Source organism: Podarcis tiliguerta (assembly GCF_965153285.1).
Source record: "Podarcis tiliguerta genome assembly, chromosome: 12".
Lineage (NCBI taxonomy): Eukaryota > Metazoa > Chordata > Lepidosauria > Squamata > Lacertidae > Podarcis > Podarcis tiliguerta.
In genome coordinates this window covers 12,089,731-12,107,254 of record NC_139545.1, presented here as the reverse complement: position 1 = coordinate 12,107,254, position 17,524 = coordinate 12,089,731, and the positions used below count along the sequence as shown (strand labels likewise).

At 40.5% G+C, this 17,524-nt stretch overlaps 1 protein-coding gene across 6 annotated transcripts in view; it reads right to left on the bottom strand.

Moving 5' to 3' along the window:
* Positions 1–17,524, bottom strand: part of ULK4 (unc-51 like kinase 4) — a 161,618-nt gene that overhangs the window by 66,936 nt on the left and 77,158 nt on the right. For all 6 annotated transcript variants that reach the window (XM_083404656.1, XM_083404654.1, XM_083404658.1 and 3 more), the window contains exon 32: positions 11,024–11,129. In XM_083404656.1, coding sequence (XP_083260782.1) covers positions 11,024–11,129 — 106 coding nt within the window. The remainder of the gene's footprint in view (positions 1–11,023; positions 11,130–17,524) is intronic.

Here is a 17,524-nt window from a genome sequence, read left to right as displayed (position 1 = left end):
AAAAATAATAATGTTCAGATAGTGATTTATAAAACACTGCCACCTGATGGCTACCACTTTAAAACAACTTTACACTGATTCTTGAGGTCTCATGCTGTGATTCAACATGGCACTGGTTCCACTTCAGAACTCTCAGTCTGATTTTACAACACATATTTTTTTAACTCCAATTTTAATGGGGTATCTTTATTTGTATGATGGGTAAATATTTTTTCCCCTCCACCCTTTTGTAATTAAAGTACTGTAATGAAAATATATTTAGAATCCGCCTCCGACCTACAAATTTAGTTGCTGAAATTCATCTACCAAGAATTAAAAGGAAAGGCCTGTACTAAGATCTTCAACCTAATATTTCAGTTACTAGTGAAATATGAAAATAATTAAAACCTAGTAAAGCTTACTGAGGAATTTTATGATGCAGCATATTTTATCTTTTAATTGCTTGTTTTCTGCTGTAGTATGCAAATTAGCAGTGCCTGCAAATCAGCACTGGGGACTTGTAGGACTTGTAGTGAACTGTTCAAAGCAGATAGGTTGTACTTAAGGAGGCCAATAGAGATAATGGCAATCTTTATGAACTGTCACATGGCTTGAATCTTTCAAAGGTGGAAAATGTAATGCTTGTCAGGTACACTTGCTTCTTCAGTGAAGCATGCTTTTACAATGGTGCTACAAAGCATACTACAAATTTGGGCCTCTTGAAATGTACCCCTCATTTCCCAGTGTTTGTCTAATTGGAAGCAGCCTACGAATGGAAAAGAGGCTCTGTGAGTATTAAAGGCTAACAATAAATAGAGAAATGGCATATTTCTAGTTCTAATCCTTTTTCTGCATCCTATTTATTTTAATACGTTTTTATCCTGTCCTTCCCCCAACAAACTCGGGGGGGGGGGCATTTGATTCTCTCCATATCCATTTTATCCTTGGAACAATCCCGTGAGATAGGCTGCATTCACTGATGGGTGGTAATAATAATAATAATAATAATAATAATAATAATAATAATAATAATAATAATAAATTTTATTTATATCCCACCCTCCCCAGCCGAAGCCGGGCTCAGGTCGGCTAACAACAATAAAACAGTACAGAGCCAAAGTCTGCTAGGTCTACTAGGGAACTCACTCACTCAGCCAATGCCTACAGAAATCAGCTGGTGGGCGGTAAAAGCTGAAGTCTCTGGTGTTTCCTAGACTGTCCCAGCCTGGTCCCTGGGATGCATAATTTACCCCCACTCCCACGGGGCCAGGAGGAGTTTGGAAGAGCTTGTTTTTGTTTTCATTTAACTGTGGTTTGTTATACTGTCTAGTACAACCAGGGATGCGGGTGGCGCTGTGGGTAAAACCTCAGTGTCTAGGACTTGCCGATCGTATGGTCGCCGGTTTGAATCCCCGCGGCGGGGTGAGCTCCCGTCGTTCGGTCCCAGCTCCTGCCCACCTAGCAGTTCGAAAGCACCCTTAAGTGCAAGTAGATAAATAGGGACCGCTTACTAGCGGGAAGGTAAACGGTGTTTCCGTGTGCTGTGCTGGTGCTGGCTCGCCAGAGCAGCTTCGTCACGCTGGCCACGTGACCCAGAAGTGTCTTCGGACAGCGCTGGCTCCCGGCCTCTTAAGTGAGATGAGCGCATAACCCTAGAGTCGGACACGACTGGCCCATACGGGCAGGGGTACCTTTACCTTTACCTAGTACAACCAACTGTGGTTATACTATGGGTAATTTTCATTCAATTATCTTCAAACCATGGTTCATCAAGCTGGTCTGTTTAAAGTAACCATAGGTAGTGTTACCCATAGTTCCTACTTTGCTCTGCAGATGGAGTCCATTTATAAGTTTTCTAATCTGCACCTTTTGCAAAATTACAGAAAGACATTTAATCATTGCTTACATACTCCATTTACCACTTTATCAATAGGGTCTTTTGTGCATGATGGAGTTGCTACTCCAAAATGATGTACAGTACTAACTCTTTCATTATATTTTAGAGGGAGAATTAGATTGGGATAGAAGTGTTGGAGTTTTATATTACTCTTCCATTATATATGAACATTTTACTATTAGTATAGTAAAGCCAGTCATACTTGATTGAAATGTTGTGTTGCAATCTAACTCAATGGACAAAAATAATAATTAATTTCGGTCGGTGGTTGTGAGGCTTCATGAATTCCTATCTCCTTCAGTGCAACTAATGCATGGCCGCTCAGAAATCCCACTGTATTCAATAGGACTTACTCCTAGGTAAGCATATATAAGATTGCAGGCTTGGGTGTTTTGGTCGTTGAACTTGTGCAGACAAACCCATGCTCCCTCCCCACAGCTTCAACTTTGGTGCTGGAGAGAAAAGCAGGCATGGTCCCCAGAGTTAGGCTCACTTTGAAGAGCTCAGTGAAACTCTGGCAATAACCTCTGTCTTTTTTCATCCCCTCCAGCTGCAAGGTGTGCTTAGATTAGCTAGCTCCTGTCTTCCTTCCTGAGCTAGAGTAAAAGACTGGGGGTTGTTCTGGTGCTGGGAAGCAGAAGTATTTTGTTTTCGCAGCGCCGAAACAAGCCTTCCAAGCCATCCACTTTGAAGACAACAAAATAAGACTTATGCAGTGTAACGACTTTGCTTAGACAGGTTCTTTTCTCTATGGCATAAAGCAGCTGTCCTGTGTATTTTAGTTGCTCATGAATCTAGGAATTCACAGGTATTGTTAGAATAATAACAAAGATCAGGCAAGAATACACACAGAATTCGCATGTGGCATCTATAAGCAACAACAACAAATCACTTTTTTTAAAAAGCATGGGAGGCCAGCAATTTTTTTTGTTATTGCTTATAAATGCCACATGCAAACTCTGTGTGTATTCTTGCCTAATCTTTGTTATGAATTGGAGTGCTGGAACCAAAGAAGTACCATTGCTCTGTACTTCTTTGGTTCCAGTACTCCAATTCATTCCCTAACCCCCCACCACATTTCCCTCCCCTACTCCAACACTGAGTCAACATTCTGTTCCCACTGAGCATGCACAGTCCTCATTGGGCTGTTTTGGGTTTGTCTACATTTTGTTTTTGTTCTTTTAAATATGGGCGTGTGTGGGGGGGGGAAACAAATGCCTAAACCCAGCTACATTTAAATCTTAGTTTTCTCCACTGATTTCAAGAGGCAGCTCTCTTCTGTCACAGGGACATTTAAAAAACAGCTCCTCAGTGTCAACCAGTACATGAAGCTGCAACGGAGCTCAGTTGGTAGAGCATGAGACTCTTAATCTCAGTCACGGGTTAGAGCCCCATATTGGGCTTAAGATTCCTACATTCCGGGGGATTGCAATAAATGACCCTTGTTGTCCCAGCTCTACAATTCTATGATTCTGTGTCAAATTTTATGGTATAAACGTTCTCTTAATCATTATAATACCTGTGTCCTTTCCTCTTTTATCGTTTTCCCCCATTCCACTACCCTTAAAATGTACAATTTCTCCCTCTTGGTCAGCCAGCACTTGGTGTCCATTGTGCTGTTTTGGGGGCACCGCCCCTTAAGAGGTTTTCCCTAAATAATTTTGTATTTACAAGAGTATTGGCCTAAAAATAATAACACAAACTAATATTTAGTACAGAAAATTATCTAATGTTATTCACAACATAGCACTTAATATTACTTACACAATTTCATATTTAAAGGTAAAGGTAAAGGTACCCCTGCCTGTACGGGCCAGTCTTGACAGACTCTAGGGTTGTGCACCCATTTCACTCAAGAGGCCGGGGGCCAGCGCGGTCCGGAGACACTTCCGGGTCACGTGGCCAGCGTGACATCGCTGCTCTGGCGAGCCAGAGCCGCACACGGAAACGCCGTTTACCTTCCCGCTAGTAAGCGGTCCCTATTTATCTACTTGCACCCGGGAGTGCTTTCAAACTGCTAGGTTGGCAGGCGCTGGGACCGAACAGCGGGAGCGCACCCCGCCGCGGGGATTCGAACCGCCGACCTTTCGATCGGCAAGCCCTAGGCGCTGAGGCTTTTACCCACAGCGCCACCCGCGTCCCTAAATTTCATATTTAGGAAAAGATAAAAGACTAACGTGACCTCTATGTGTATTCCTTTTGATGAAGAAACGCTTAGTAGTAGGTGTTATTATTATTACAATAATTTTTAAATCGTGCTTCTTGTGCATTCACTGATGGACAAAATAACAGTGCCCCAGCTGTGCTTTATTATTCTTCAAAGTGCTCTCCCCAACTTTTATTATCTTGATGGGTCAAAGTGCTGCCTTTGTCTAAAAGGCTATCTTGGAATGCCTCATCCACTTTCTTGAGGGCCAAAACAGACACAATGTGGGAGATTTGTGAATATAATACCCTGCATCTGAAAAATAAATTAATAGCAACTGGAGGGAGAAGAATTAGATTGGGATAACAGTATTGGAGTTTTATATTGCTCTTTCTGCCAAGGTGCCATTGCCTAGATTAACATGCCCCTTCAAACACACACACAATTTGCTCTATGGATAGAAAAAAACATAAATTTCTGACATGTTAATTATTCACAGAGGCATCTGGAGGGCAAAGAACATATTTTACTCTGGGAGACACCTGTAAACGTAGTTATCATACAGGTACTTCTATGTCCCCTCCTCACATTACAAATAAAATTCTCCCTCCTTTTATTTCATTTTCAGTGAGGTGGGGTAGGGTGGGGGGAAAGAGTTAAGCCTCTCATTATATACATTCTCAATTTATTATACTGAAGCATATTTATTCATGATCAGGTTTTAGAAATCAAAGGGCACAAAGCACTGTTTTATCTGAAATCCAGAATAACTCATAATCTGGTTTTACTTTATTTTCCATTACAATGGGGAACCCTAGAACATATTGAGCAAAAACAGAGCAAAGTATTCCCAAGAAGCTACAGCAGGGATGAGGAACCTCAGGCCCTCCCAACCATCTCTTTGTGGGCCATCTCTTTTCTCTTCCCAGGCGACACCTTCTCCCCATACAACTGCCCCTGCTCTGTGCCCTCCTCAGTGGCTTTTGCCTGGCTGTAACATGTTTTTGATCTGTAATAATGCCCCTTGCTTGCGTGGAATGAGAGTTTCTGGGCCCAATTCAAGATGCTTATGCTAGTTTTTAAAGTCCTAAATGACTTAGGTTCCAAACATCTGAAAAACTGTCTCCTTCCCTACAAACCCTCTTAGGGTGTTAAGAGCAGCAGAGGGGGCCCTCTTGGTAGCTCTGTCTCTCTCTCAGAGATTTGGGGGTGGAGGTGGCCCAGGAGACCAGCCCCAAAGTTGTGGAATTCCCTTCCCTAGAGGTGTGCCTGGCTATACACTATACAGCTTTTGGCAGATGCTGAAGACTCACCTCTAAACCCCTGTTCTTTGACACATGAGATGTGCTTTCGGGTATCACCTCTTCCTGTTATTGTAATCTGTTTTAAATGTTTGTTTTAAATTTTAAATTGTTGTAACCTGCCCTTGGTTCTGCTGCTAAAGGGCAGGTAATAAATTTGATGATGAATTTTGTGTAGCTGGAGTGTACAGAGCAAGAGTCACACCTGCTGCTCCATCCACTTTTTGCTTGACCCTCCCTTTCACTGGCATCCTGCCCACATAAGGTTGCGCATAAGGGAATGCAGCCCTCGGACTGAAAAAAAGGTCCCCACCTTTGAGGTACGGAGTACATTTCACTCACTACTGAGTAGCAGCACACAGGGATTAGCAGGGAGAGGTTCCCAGATCAAAGGGCAGTGTTCTCACACATAAAAAAGGTAAAGGGACCCCTGACCATTAGGTCAAGTTGTGACCGACTCTGGGGTTGCGGCACTCATCTCACTTTATTGGCCGAGGGAGCCGGCGCGCAGTTTCCGGGTCATGTGGCCAGCATGACTATGGTTCTGGAGAACCAGAGCAGCACACAGAAACACCGTTTACCTTCCCGTCAGAGGAGTACCTATTTATCTACTTGCACTTTGACGTGCTTTCGAACTGCTAGGTTGGCAGGAGCAGGGACCGAGCAACAGGAGCTCACCCCGTCATGGGGATTCGAACTGCCGACCTTCTGATTGGCAAGTCCTAGGCTCTGTGGTTTAACCTACAGCGCCACCCGCATCCCTTGTTCACACACATAGCTGAGCACTAACATTTCTTTTCTGAGGACATAAGCATTGAGCACAATCAAATTCAAATAAGAAATATGCAAGAATGGGATAAAAAGTCCTCTCCTTACTGAAGTGAACTGTCCTTCTAAAGGATGGTTTGAGTTCAATGCTTTACAAAACGTGCTAATTCCAGTAGAGCCAATTAAATATCACAGAATAAAGATATTAGGTGGAATGGCAGAATGGTAATTAACAGTACTTAATTCTTACTATGTTTAGCACTTTTCATCTTCAAAGTTTTATGCAAGCCTTAATTGCTCTCTGACACATGGATCTTGGATTTAGAGTATATTTTGGACAAAAATCACCATAAAAGCTGTCTATCAGGTATTACAAGGGATTGTTCTAGATAACTTTTGAACCACGTTTTGAATTTACTCTCCAGCAACTTCTGAGAGTTTTTATAATTATATCTGACACATTACACAGTGGCACTGTCAACATTAGATTCCAACGTATAACCTTTAACTACACTTCTACAAAAATATTCCCATTATTTATTCTTTCAAAAACTCATAATGGTTACTCTCCAACTGGCATGTGCGGCAGCCACATACAAAGCAAAACCATGTGTACAGAAGCATATCTGCACGCACACATACTTCACTGTATCATCCACTAAACCAGGCATGGTCAAACTTGGTCCTCCCCCTGTTTTGGGACTACAATCCCCATCATCCCTGACCACTGGTCCTGTTAGCCAGGGATGATGGGAGTTGTAGTCCCAAAACAGCTGGAGGGCCAAGTTTGGCCATGCCTGCATTTAACAGAATACCAGCTCCTCTCCACAGTTTTAGAACTGATCTTTTTCCAGAACTACTGAAGATTCCAGAAATTAATATTTGAACCTTCTGCATGAAAAGCACATTCTGTGCCACTGAGGTACAGCCCTCCCCCTAAAGACACTGTCCACTTATATGCCTGGTCTAGGATTGTGGTACAAGAGACACAGTCAGAAACTTCATATCACCTATGTGATATTTACATGTTCAGATTGTGCCCAAGCCATGATGAAAGATCAAACAGTCAAGAGCTCCAATATTAAAACTTTTTAAAAATCTCAACATAGTATTAAAAATAGTATTAATCTCTGAAAAACAGGAATTACTGGAAAAGCAAAACACTTTAGTTGCTCCCAATTAGATAACTACAAAAGTGACCTATTTAATGGCCCTCTGTGTTACTCTATGTCTCTCCGTTGCAACTTTTGAACTCCTTTGTTTAAGAAAAAAACCCTACGATTCTGGACCAAACGGCATATTAATCAGGCACTTTATTGAACTGATGCTGCTTCTTCCTTAAATCCATTCACAATGTGGCCCACAAAATATTACATTCTTAATGTAAGATATTCAAAATAGTATACATTATTTCAAGGGAAGGTTGTGCTTAACGGATGGAAATGGAAAGCATGGGAAATCATGAGGGATTCAAGATCTATTCAGCAATGACAGTGTAATGTAGGAGTTGGGTAAGGGCTGACAGAAGAGAAAATAAAGTTGACTCTGGAGACTGAACTTGTAATAAAATTACCTATACATACAGGAAGGGTCCTGCAAGCATTTAAGCATGCTGTACTCTCTTTGGGGCTTATCAGGATCTCAGAACCTTTTGAAAATTGCCCATTATATATTAAAAATATAAAAGGCTGACACATGACCTTTTTTGATTAAAAGCGTTAATGCTGGATTGCCGCTCTCAGAGGAGTCACTTTAAGGATGCAAGATTTAACAGACTTTAAGAATACGACAGGCACAAAGACATTTGAAATCTAATTAATCTCTTGACATTTGACTAAAAGTCAAAGCAGTGGACTACAAGATGGAACAGAGGACCTCACCCGTGAAGGTTGACTACTATTATCTTTCTTTCATGAGGTGTAAATGAGTTATTAAGTGTCTTCTACCAAGGTTTATTGCAGACCTAATCCTCTTTTTAATAACTGCCCATGCATTAAGAGCCTATTGTTTTCTCTTAATACAATCTTGGATGTAACAACTGCTGCAAGCTCTCATTCGTGATTTCACTAAAAGTCTTCTTCATGTATTTACAGCTGTGACAAGTCATTTCTATTGAAAGTTGCCTTTGGAAGCTTTAACACAGTAATGTGTGTAAGATGCTTGTTTACACAACCGCTTTCCAAGCCACATGATGGGTATGACAATTTAGGTGATACTCTGGAAATTCAATTTTATTTTAGTATCCAATATTCAGCAGGTACAGCAACTCTAAAATAGAGGGACAGCCTATAATTCATGGTTTATTGTGCAGCAATTTCTGAAGATAAAAAGTAACACATTAGAGTTAACTTCTCTCCATTGCTTTAATATCAATGACACCAACAGGCTATTCCTGCATTGATTTACATCTTTCACCTTCCAAAATAACAACTGATTAAAAGATAAATACCACTATTTATTATTCGGATGAATTTGATTTCTTTTCCCTTTTTTTATTTACATTTAAGCTGCGCTGTTTTCAAAATATTTTGTTTAAAACTTTGTTTTTAAAGTATTAGTTGATTTTAAAAAGTGACTAATTAGAGTAAATTCATAGGCTTGACTCCACGTACAATGCTCATTATTATTGTTGTTATTATTGGTTTCTATTGATTTGTTCGTTTGTTTGTTGCTCGTATAGGATATTTTGTTTTTTAATGTTTGATGCTTTGTTGTGTTTTTATATATGTTGAAAGTCACCCAGAGTGGCTGGGGAAACACAGTAAGATGGGTGGGATATTGAATATATATGTTGTTGTTGTTGTTGTTGTTGTTGTTGTTGTTGTTGTTGTTGTTAAGGATTGCAGGCTTGTTGATAAGGTTGCTACTTCACATGACAATCACTAAGCAACATATCTTAACTTCTATTGTGTGCACAAAATTCAGTACAGTTTCTGGTAGAGAAACATTTCACATATGGTACAAGTGAAGTCACTGTAGCAATGGTACCAAGTACCCTTAAATAATATCCCAATTCAAAATTGCCTTTGTCAATAAGCAAGGAGTAGACAAACACTTTTTTTCTGAGTGACTGAGATTTCAATCTTATGCACACTTACTGGAAATACCACCCATTGAACTCAGTGCAACTTAATTCTGAGTTAATATGCTTAGAATTGTATTGCATGCAATTAAAATATATTCCAACTATCTCCATCAATCTTTTTTGTGCCAATTAGCAACATGCTTATTAATTTTTGATGCTGTTTTGGGCTTGGTGTGTTACTGTCATGCAGGCATTGTAGACTGGTAGCTTTTGTTTAATAAATTGTAAGTTATCTTACATATCTTTCTATAAAAGTAAAGGTAAAGGTACCCCTGCCCGTACGGGCCAGTCTTGACAGACTCTAGGGTTATGCGCCCATCTCACTCAAAGAGGCCAAGGGCCAGCGCTGTCCGAAGACACTTCCGGGTCACGTGGCCAGCATGACATCGCTGCTCTGGCGAGCCAGAACCGCACACAGAAACGCCGTTTACCTTCCCGCTAGTAAGCGGTCCCTATTTATCTACTTGCAGCCAGGGGTGCTTTCGAACTGCTAGGTTGGCAGGCGCTGGGACCGAACAGCGGGAGCGCACCCCGCCGCGGGGATTCGAACCGCCGACCTTTCGATCGGCAAGCCCTAGGCACTGAGGCTTTAGCCCACAGCGCCACCCACGTCCCTATATGATAAGAAAGCATTTATATTTTGGGCTCTGATGATATGCAATTTTATTTAAATCTCTTCAAAGGGAGTTTATTAATTAAATAATTAGATAACTAAAATTCCTAAACAGAATCACAGTGGTACTATTTAAAATGATTTCTTTTATTTTCTCCAAGTGTTTTGGTAACCTATGACTTCTTGGCTTTGACTAATTTCAGATGAGACAGTGTGCTTTTGGACATTGCTGAATACAGTTTTCAGCGCTGATTCACAAAGTTTTAAAAAAAGTTCCCCTGCTCTTCAAACATCAAGAGTTGCTCAAGATGAAAAAAGTGCATTTTGAACAGCATGGGAAAAGCATAAAGTCCTGTGCCCCCCTTGTTATAGCTGTAAGAGCAGTTGAACAGACAAACGTTAAAAGTTCAGAAAGTCAAGAAACAAGATGCATCATGCAATGTGTGTAACAGGTAAACCGGATGTCATGCTATAATATCCTTCATCTAATGCACACAAATTCTTAGACAAAAAGAAAGAAAGAAATGCAAAAATTAACTAGGCTCTTTGATTTGCTTTTCAAATGTAGTTTCTTGGCAGCAAGACAGAGCAGCACATCAGACAAAATCTGAGGGTTAAACCAACAAAACTTTATCTAAGTAAAAAAAGAAACCAAACACGCTAGAGACATATGAATAACATCCCTGTGAGGGTTCCACCTGGAAACCCCGAGGTCACTGGCTGAGAATGCTTTTAAACTGTTAGAATTTTTATGATGTTTTAAAACTGTTTGAGTGGGACATTATGTAGACGATGCTGTTTAAATGGGAACACAAACAGCTTCAGATACACACATTAAACTCAAGTGCAGAGAAGTCCAAAGAAAACTTGGAGGAAAACCTGGGAGTGTTTTTTGGTTTTTTTTATGGGCTATGAGTTTAGTTCTATTCATATACCGCAGTCACTATTTTACACTTGACTCTGACTGGTGGATCTTGTGTTTCTAGTAAAAAAGAAAATAGTTCCCACAAGCCTAGAGTCTCTTCTCCTTAAGATAGGGCAATTGTGGCAAATTTTTAAAAGTTATTGACTCTGTAACTGTTGACAGCATACTAAATTCTGGAATTAGGGAGAAATCACCAGTGATGGAAGCCATTCTGAGATGGTTATTCTTCCTAAGTCACATTCTGAAGAAACACGCTGCCAAATATTTGTGTACAATAGGTGTACAGTGAAACAGTGTTAAAATACATACCTTGCTCATAAAGTAATGTCATGTTTGCTTTCCTACAGGAAACCAGGTTATTCAAGACTGCCACTGCATTTTGCATTGTATTCCCCAGAAGTGCACCTTGATGTTCCTGCAATGAAAACATACCTGTATAAGAATTTTCCTTCCAAGAGTACAAAAGGTTAAGTCACATTGAAAAGGAAGCCCAGTGGGTGATGAAGACTCTAGGAACACCTAATGCTGAAAATAGCTGATAATACGTACCTATCTTATCTAATGTTTATTCTAGATATGCAACAGATTAACTTTGACCATAATGAAACTTGCTATTGCACATATTACAATACAAAATATGGCAATCAAGCAAAATTCCAATATACAGTCCTGATGCATATTTCCAGATCTGACTTTCTGGCTACAATCGCTGATATGAAGAAAATGTGTAGAATGTAATCAAATAAGATACTTGCCACCTGTAACCATTAATTTAAACAGCAGCGCTTTTAGTGTTTATTTTCTAACTGTAACAAAAGTAAACAATCAAAATATACGGGAGCAGCCCAAGCCATTTTTGTAGCAGAGGACGTAAATCCAAATGGTGTCCTAATGTGGTGACAAAATACAATAAACTAAATAAGTAGGCAATGTACTCCCTCCTATATGATAACTCAAAATCTGTTGCCAATCCTAAAAAAAGTATTAGATATTTTCTGTTATTTTCAATTGATGAAGCAAGTGCTTTGTGCTTGGATACCAGGCAATCTACAATCCAAGTTGCCTCAGGGAAAAAGAGGGGGGCCAATGGGGGAATTGCTGTCAAAAGGAACAAAGGAATCTATACACTTCACAGCCATTCCTGAACCCTTCCAGGGAGTTATCTTTATCCAGCTGTTCAAAGCCCACTCCCCAATGACTTCCTGAGGACCCCCACGAGAGAAGAGGCTCTTGATGGTTCTCTCACTTTTTAGGTTCATGTATGTGCCCCACACTCAGTCTTGCCCGGTTACCTAGCATAATATTAGCAAATAAAACAAAACTTTATAATAGTCCACTGGCAGTTTAGAACTCAACTAATTTTACTGATACTTTGAAGCGTGTATCACAACACTGACTATGCCCATTTACTGAGATGATTTATTTATTTAAATGTTTATACCGCTGTATCATCAAGATGTACAACACTTTATAAAACAGATCTTTACAGATCTAAAGTTTTCCAAAGGGGGACAACAGAAGAAGCTGGAAGGGGTGGTGAACATCAGAAGAAAACGTAAATTTGTTATCTGTGAATATGTGTTCAGAGCTATTGAATACCTGTGGGACGATACCTCCTATTGGAGCTCACAGACAGAGCCATCCAAACCTGCTTCCTCTGCTAGGAGAAACCACCCACCACTCCCCAGGCAAAACTGGAAGTATCAGGCAACCCCTCAAAAATCAACATATAAAACAAACCTCAGACTACGACACGTTATGCATTGAACCATGCATTATCAGCTGTAGGTAAACAGAAGCCTGGGAGACAAGGTGTGGAAGTGAGTCTAAAACACTCCCTCTACATTCCCACATATATGGTGGCAGCAGAAGCTGTAAGGATCTAGATCACCCAGCAGTATGTGAAACTTTCCTGGAACCCAGGACAAGAAGAATGCCCTTCAGAAGCGCCTCTGAATAGAAATTGACAGGTAAGAAAGTTATGCTTTCCCCAGAGGTTCTTAGAGGGAACTGAACACCATTAAGACATAGCAAGACAGTACCAATACAGGGATGGTGTGTCTAGGGACTACAGACCCTCTACAAAAACCTTCTGCTGCAGCTTTCTACCAAATGCTGTGTCCATTGACCTGGTTGAATCTATACCCCTTGGCAAAGGGGGGCATAGACTCTCACATGATGGTTTTACAAATACCCAGAATGGGTAAATGACCTGTAAAGGCTTGCGAAGCAGCTACTCCTCCCTAATGCCTCCCTTTAGCCACTTGGAGATGGTCAACTTGGAAACCTTATTTCCCCAACCCTGATCCTGGAAAGGCACAAAGCCTGTAGAAAGAAAAACTCAGAAGCCTCTTGATCTTTGAACACAATGCCATCTGAACATCCAGCCTATGAGATGTTGCAGAGTTTGATAGTTACAAATGAACAAGTACAGGTGATTCAGAATACAGCAGCTAGGTTGTTGGCTGGAGTCAAGACATATGGAACACATTCCACCAGTCCTTAAATAATTCCCATGGCTCCCAGTCCATTTCAGTGCACAATTCAGGGCAATGGTTTTACTCTCTAAACAGCTTGGGACCTAGGTAATCTAAGGTGCTCTCAAGAATCAGTTTGAACATTACATCTTCATAGGTCTTTCCCAAGGTTTCCATGCCTTCAGCAGTGAAACGGGCAGTGACAAGAAATCAGGCCTTTTCAAGTGTGGCACCCTAACTTTGGAAACACCACTCTTACATCAAGGCTTGTTTGGCACAAGTCTGATGAAATTTCAGTGCCATGTGAAGTCATTTTTATGCACCCAGGCTTTCAAAATAATTTAACCATGTGTTTATTTTTACCTGCTGCTGCCTTGATGTATTTTAACTGCACTTTATATTAATTTGTATATTTATTTTTACCAGGTTGAAAAAGTAGGTATAAACATTTAAAATAAAATAAAGGTGAATAATCTGGCAGATTTATTTCTGAAAGCTAACCCTCATAATTGTCAAACAAAAGTATTAGTTACTTGGAAAGCGTTTCATGATGGGCCCCAAATGGTTGTGATCCCATCTTCTGGAAGCAAGAAGGGGTGGAATAGTCTGAAGCCTTCACACTGAAGCTTCCCAAGAGGAGAATAGGTGACGAGTCCCAACTTGTCTCTACTAACCTCCCCTGCACTTCTTCAAGTCGTAAGACAGAAATACAAGTAAAGTTAGTGAGTAATCTGTGTGTCCATCAGTTGCCCAATCTGATACGCTTCTGTCTATTACCAACTGCAAACAGGGGCATGTCCAAACAGAACGATTCATGACTGCTAAGAATTTTAACTCTAAATACTATTCTGAAAACATTTTTAGATCTCAAGCTCATTAATAAATATGAAGGCAAGAGCATGCTATCCACAATAAGGCTAATTACTAATAGGAAACCATGTCCTCTGCCAAATACAAATGGCAAAGCAAGCAGAAAGATCACCCAAATAAAAGTGACATATGATGATGCCGCCTTAAATCAGGGGTAGGCAACCTAAGGCCCGTGGGTCAGATGTGGCCCAATCGCCTTCTCAATACGTCCCAAGGATGGTCTGGGAATCAGCGTGTTTTTACAGAAGTAGAATGTGTCCTTTTATTTAAAACACATCTCTGGGTTATTTGTGGGCCTGCTTGGTGTTTTTACATGAGTAGAATGTGTGCTTTTATTTAAAATGCATCTTTGGGTTATTTGTGGGGCATAGGAATTCGTTCATCCCCCCCCCCCCAAAAAAAAAAAAATAGTCTGGCCCACCACATGGTCTGAGGGATGGTGGACCGGCCCACGGCTGAAAAAGGTTGCTGACCCTTGCCTTAAATACTTTCAATTCTGTGTAATAAATATGTCAGTCTGTGCCCAATGCACCATATAGTTGATAAAAAGATAATAAAGTCCAACTTTATAATGTATCAGTATAATAGAGAAAAATATGTGAAGCTCTCCAGTTCTTTCACAAGGTTGACAACATTTAATGATACCACATTTCTCTGAGCAGAAATCAATCAATAGTTACATAGCTGTCTAATGAAATAATGTTGTATAGATGCTGTTTAAAATATTAAGATTGCATAAACAGCCCTGTCTGAAAGTAGACATGGCGTAGTGCTCTTTATACTCTTTATACTCCATCAGTGTCTGCTATGTATGGTTTAGACCAATACGCCATAGAGAGAAACATAGTTTTATTCTACCACTGCACAATGAAGCATGTTTGTGGACACTGAGCCACCAGTGGAGTGCTGAAAACAACCTGGAGCAGGACAAAAAGTCTGAGGACAGTGGCAACTGAGCCACCGCATGAAATCTGAGATGACACAGTACTGTGAAAGGACTGCCACATCAGTTTCTGCATGCCTGAATCGGCCTTAAGTATCATGAAGTCGTAGGTATTTCTCATATGTACATATAGAGTTGCTTGTGGCTGTTACATTGGATTCTAAGGCTTGTGTAGAAAGTATTTAAGTTCTACACAATCCATCAATGAGCAAAGCTGATCTAATTTGTGTGTACGACACCACAGACTGTGGACATTTAATGAACAGTGCTCTTGACAGCTTTAATAAAACATAGCATTTGCCAGCAGAGATAATTAGAACTGAAGCAGCAAAATTCTAGTGTTTGGCAACACAGATGAAACAACTTCATTAAAATGTACAGCTTCAGCAAATGAAAGGCAAGAAAGCACTGGACCCTGAAGAATCAGCCTTCTCAAAACTAATTGCTTCAGTGCTTCAACAGGCCAGCTATGAAATACCAAGGGTATAACAAGGAAAGGGAAATAAATAAATTAATAAATTGGAATTCAGGGGGAAAACCCCCCACCAAAACTAATACTTTTTAGGGCACTAGTCTTTTTATTTACATTTTAAGCAGCACAGAATGATGGAATAAATTATTTTTAAGATTTTGAAACAAATAGGGATCCCCGCCCCAGGAAACCTAGCTATGTAGTCCACGTTAATGAATCAGATCTTAACATTTGTCAGTACTATTGAGTTTTGAAACAATTTAAGCTCCTAAGGGAATAGATTCATATTTATCTTTCAACTTTGACAGATCAATACACACTGTAAGGGTTAATTTCAGGTATATAATTCAACTAAATCATAGGGTGCCATGACATTTCGCACAGTAATGTTATTCCACTTAATGAAATTACACTGGTTAAATTGCAGTTACTAGGGGCATCTCTCTCTCTGAGCTTCTACATGACCTTTGTTGGCAAACAAGATAATTATTAGGAGTGTGTTGGGGTGTGTGTGAAGTCCTCATATCGTCTTCTACAGATACAGTAATCTAGAAATGATGGGGGGGGGGTTATGTCTTACATATTAAAAGGTTGTTTGGTGTAGCATTTGTGTGAAAACTAATAAAGCAAGATCAATGTCTCTACAGGTTGTCTATGGAAAAAATAAGCAGCAGCAATGTTTTATGCTGAATTTGGTATACGTTATTCCTACCAGCACCCAGAAAGCCAAAATCACAGTCTAAAGATAGGTGGCTATTCTATTGTATACATTTTTATTTGTATTATGTATATATGTTATTTATATATTATATATTTTATATCAATGTAATAAATTAATATTATATTTTTAATTAAAATTGTAGAATGAATCTACATTTGGTTTGTGACAAAGGGCTAAAACGTCACTTCCATGACTAATTATCCTTTTCTCCCCAGTAATGTAGAAGACTTCAGACTCTTGTTTTATTACAGGTGTCTTCTTCTTCCCAAAATCCGCTCTGGAGGGTTAGGGGGAGGAGAGGGGAGATAGTTCCGTCTGGCAAGCAGAAATACTTGCGCTCACGGAACTACCATATTAGTGCAATGTTGAATTCCACTGTAATGGTTCTAGGGGTTGCTCGTGCGTAAACCGGCGCCACACCTGGGTGGGTTGCCTGAGTGAACCCTTTCTGTCTGGACAGCCACTCACCCGTGGCTGTCTCAAACGCTGGCAGAATCCGTCAGTGGGCGTTTCTTGAACTTCTTCCAGCATAAAAGTTCTTTGACGCCTAGTCTCCGCCTACTCTCCCTGCGCGGAAGCCTTCTGCGCAGGGAGGGTGTGGGCACCGGAGGACCCGTGCTCTCCCTGCTGGTCCCCGGCGAGGAGTCTTGGAGCCACCTCGCCGATTCCCCCATCTGCCCCCCTCCTCCACTGGTGCTACGCTGATTTCCTTCCCCAGAAGATGTGCTGCTTCTCTCCCTCCCGGGACGCTCTCCGGAATCCCTCTGGAGCCCTCCCTCTCCCTCTGGCTCCGATGGCAGTTCCCTGACATCCACCAATAGTTTCTAGCAAAGTCTGAGAAATAAATTATTTTGTAGCCATGATGAAAGAGAGTAATGCAACTGTATGTTAGTTTCCCCGCAGTGAAATAGTATAATAGAATCATAGAACTGTGGAGTTAGAAGGTACCATGAGGATAATCTATTTTAAAAAACATTATTTATTTGTATACTGCCCTATACCCGTAGACTTATCTAGTTCAACCCCCTGCAATGCAGAAATCTTTTGCCCAATGGGGGTTCAAATCCACAACCCTAAGATTAGAGTCTCATGCTCTACCAATGGAGCCATCTCAGTCAACGGATGTGGCAGTTGTCTGTTCTACCCAGATTGTAGCTCTGTTCTATGTATAAGATGAGCTCAGGTTTTGCTGCCTATCTAGAACCAAAATATATGACTTAATTGTTTGGATTCCAAAACTGTATTGTTTATTATTGTTTTTGATTTTATGATGCAAGTTAATATTGGGGAAAGAGAGAGCAGATGGTTACTTCACATCATAATGGAT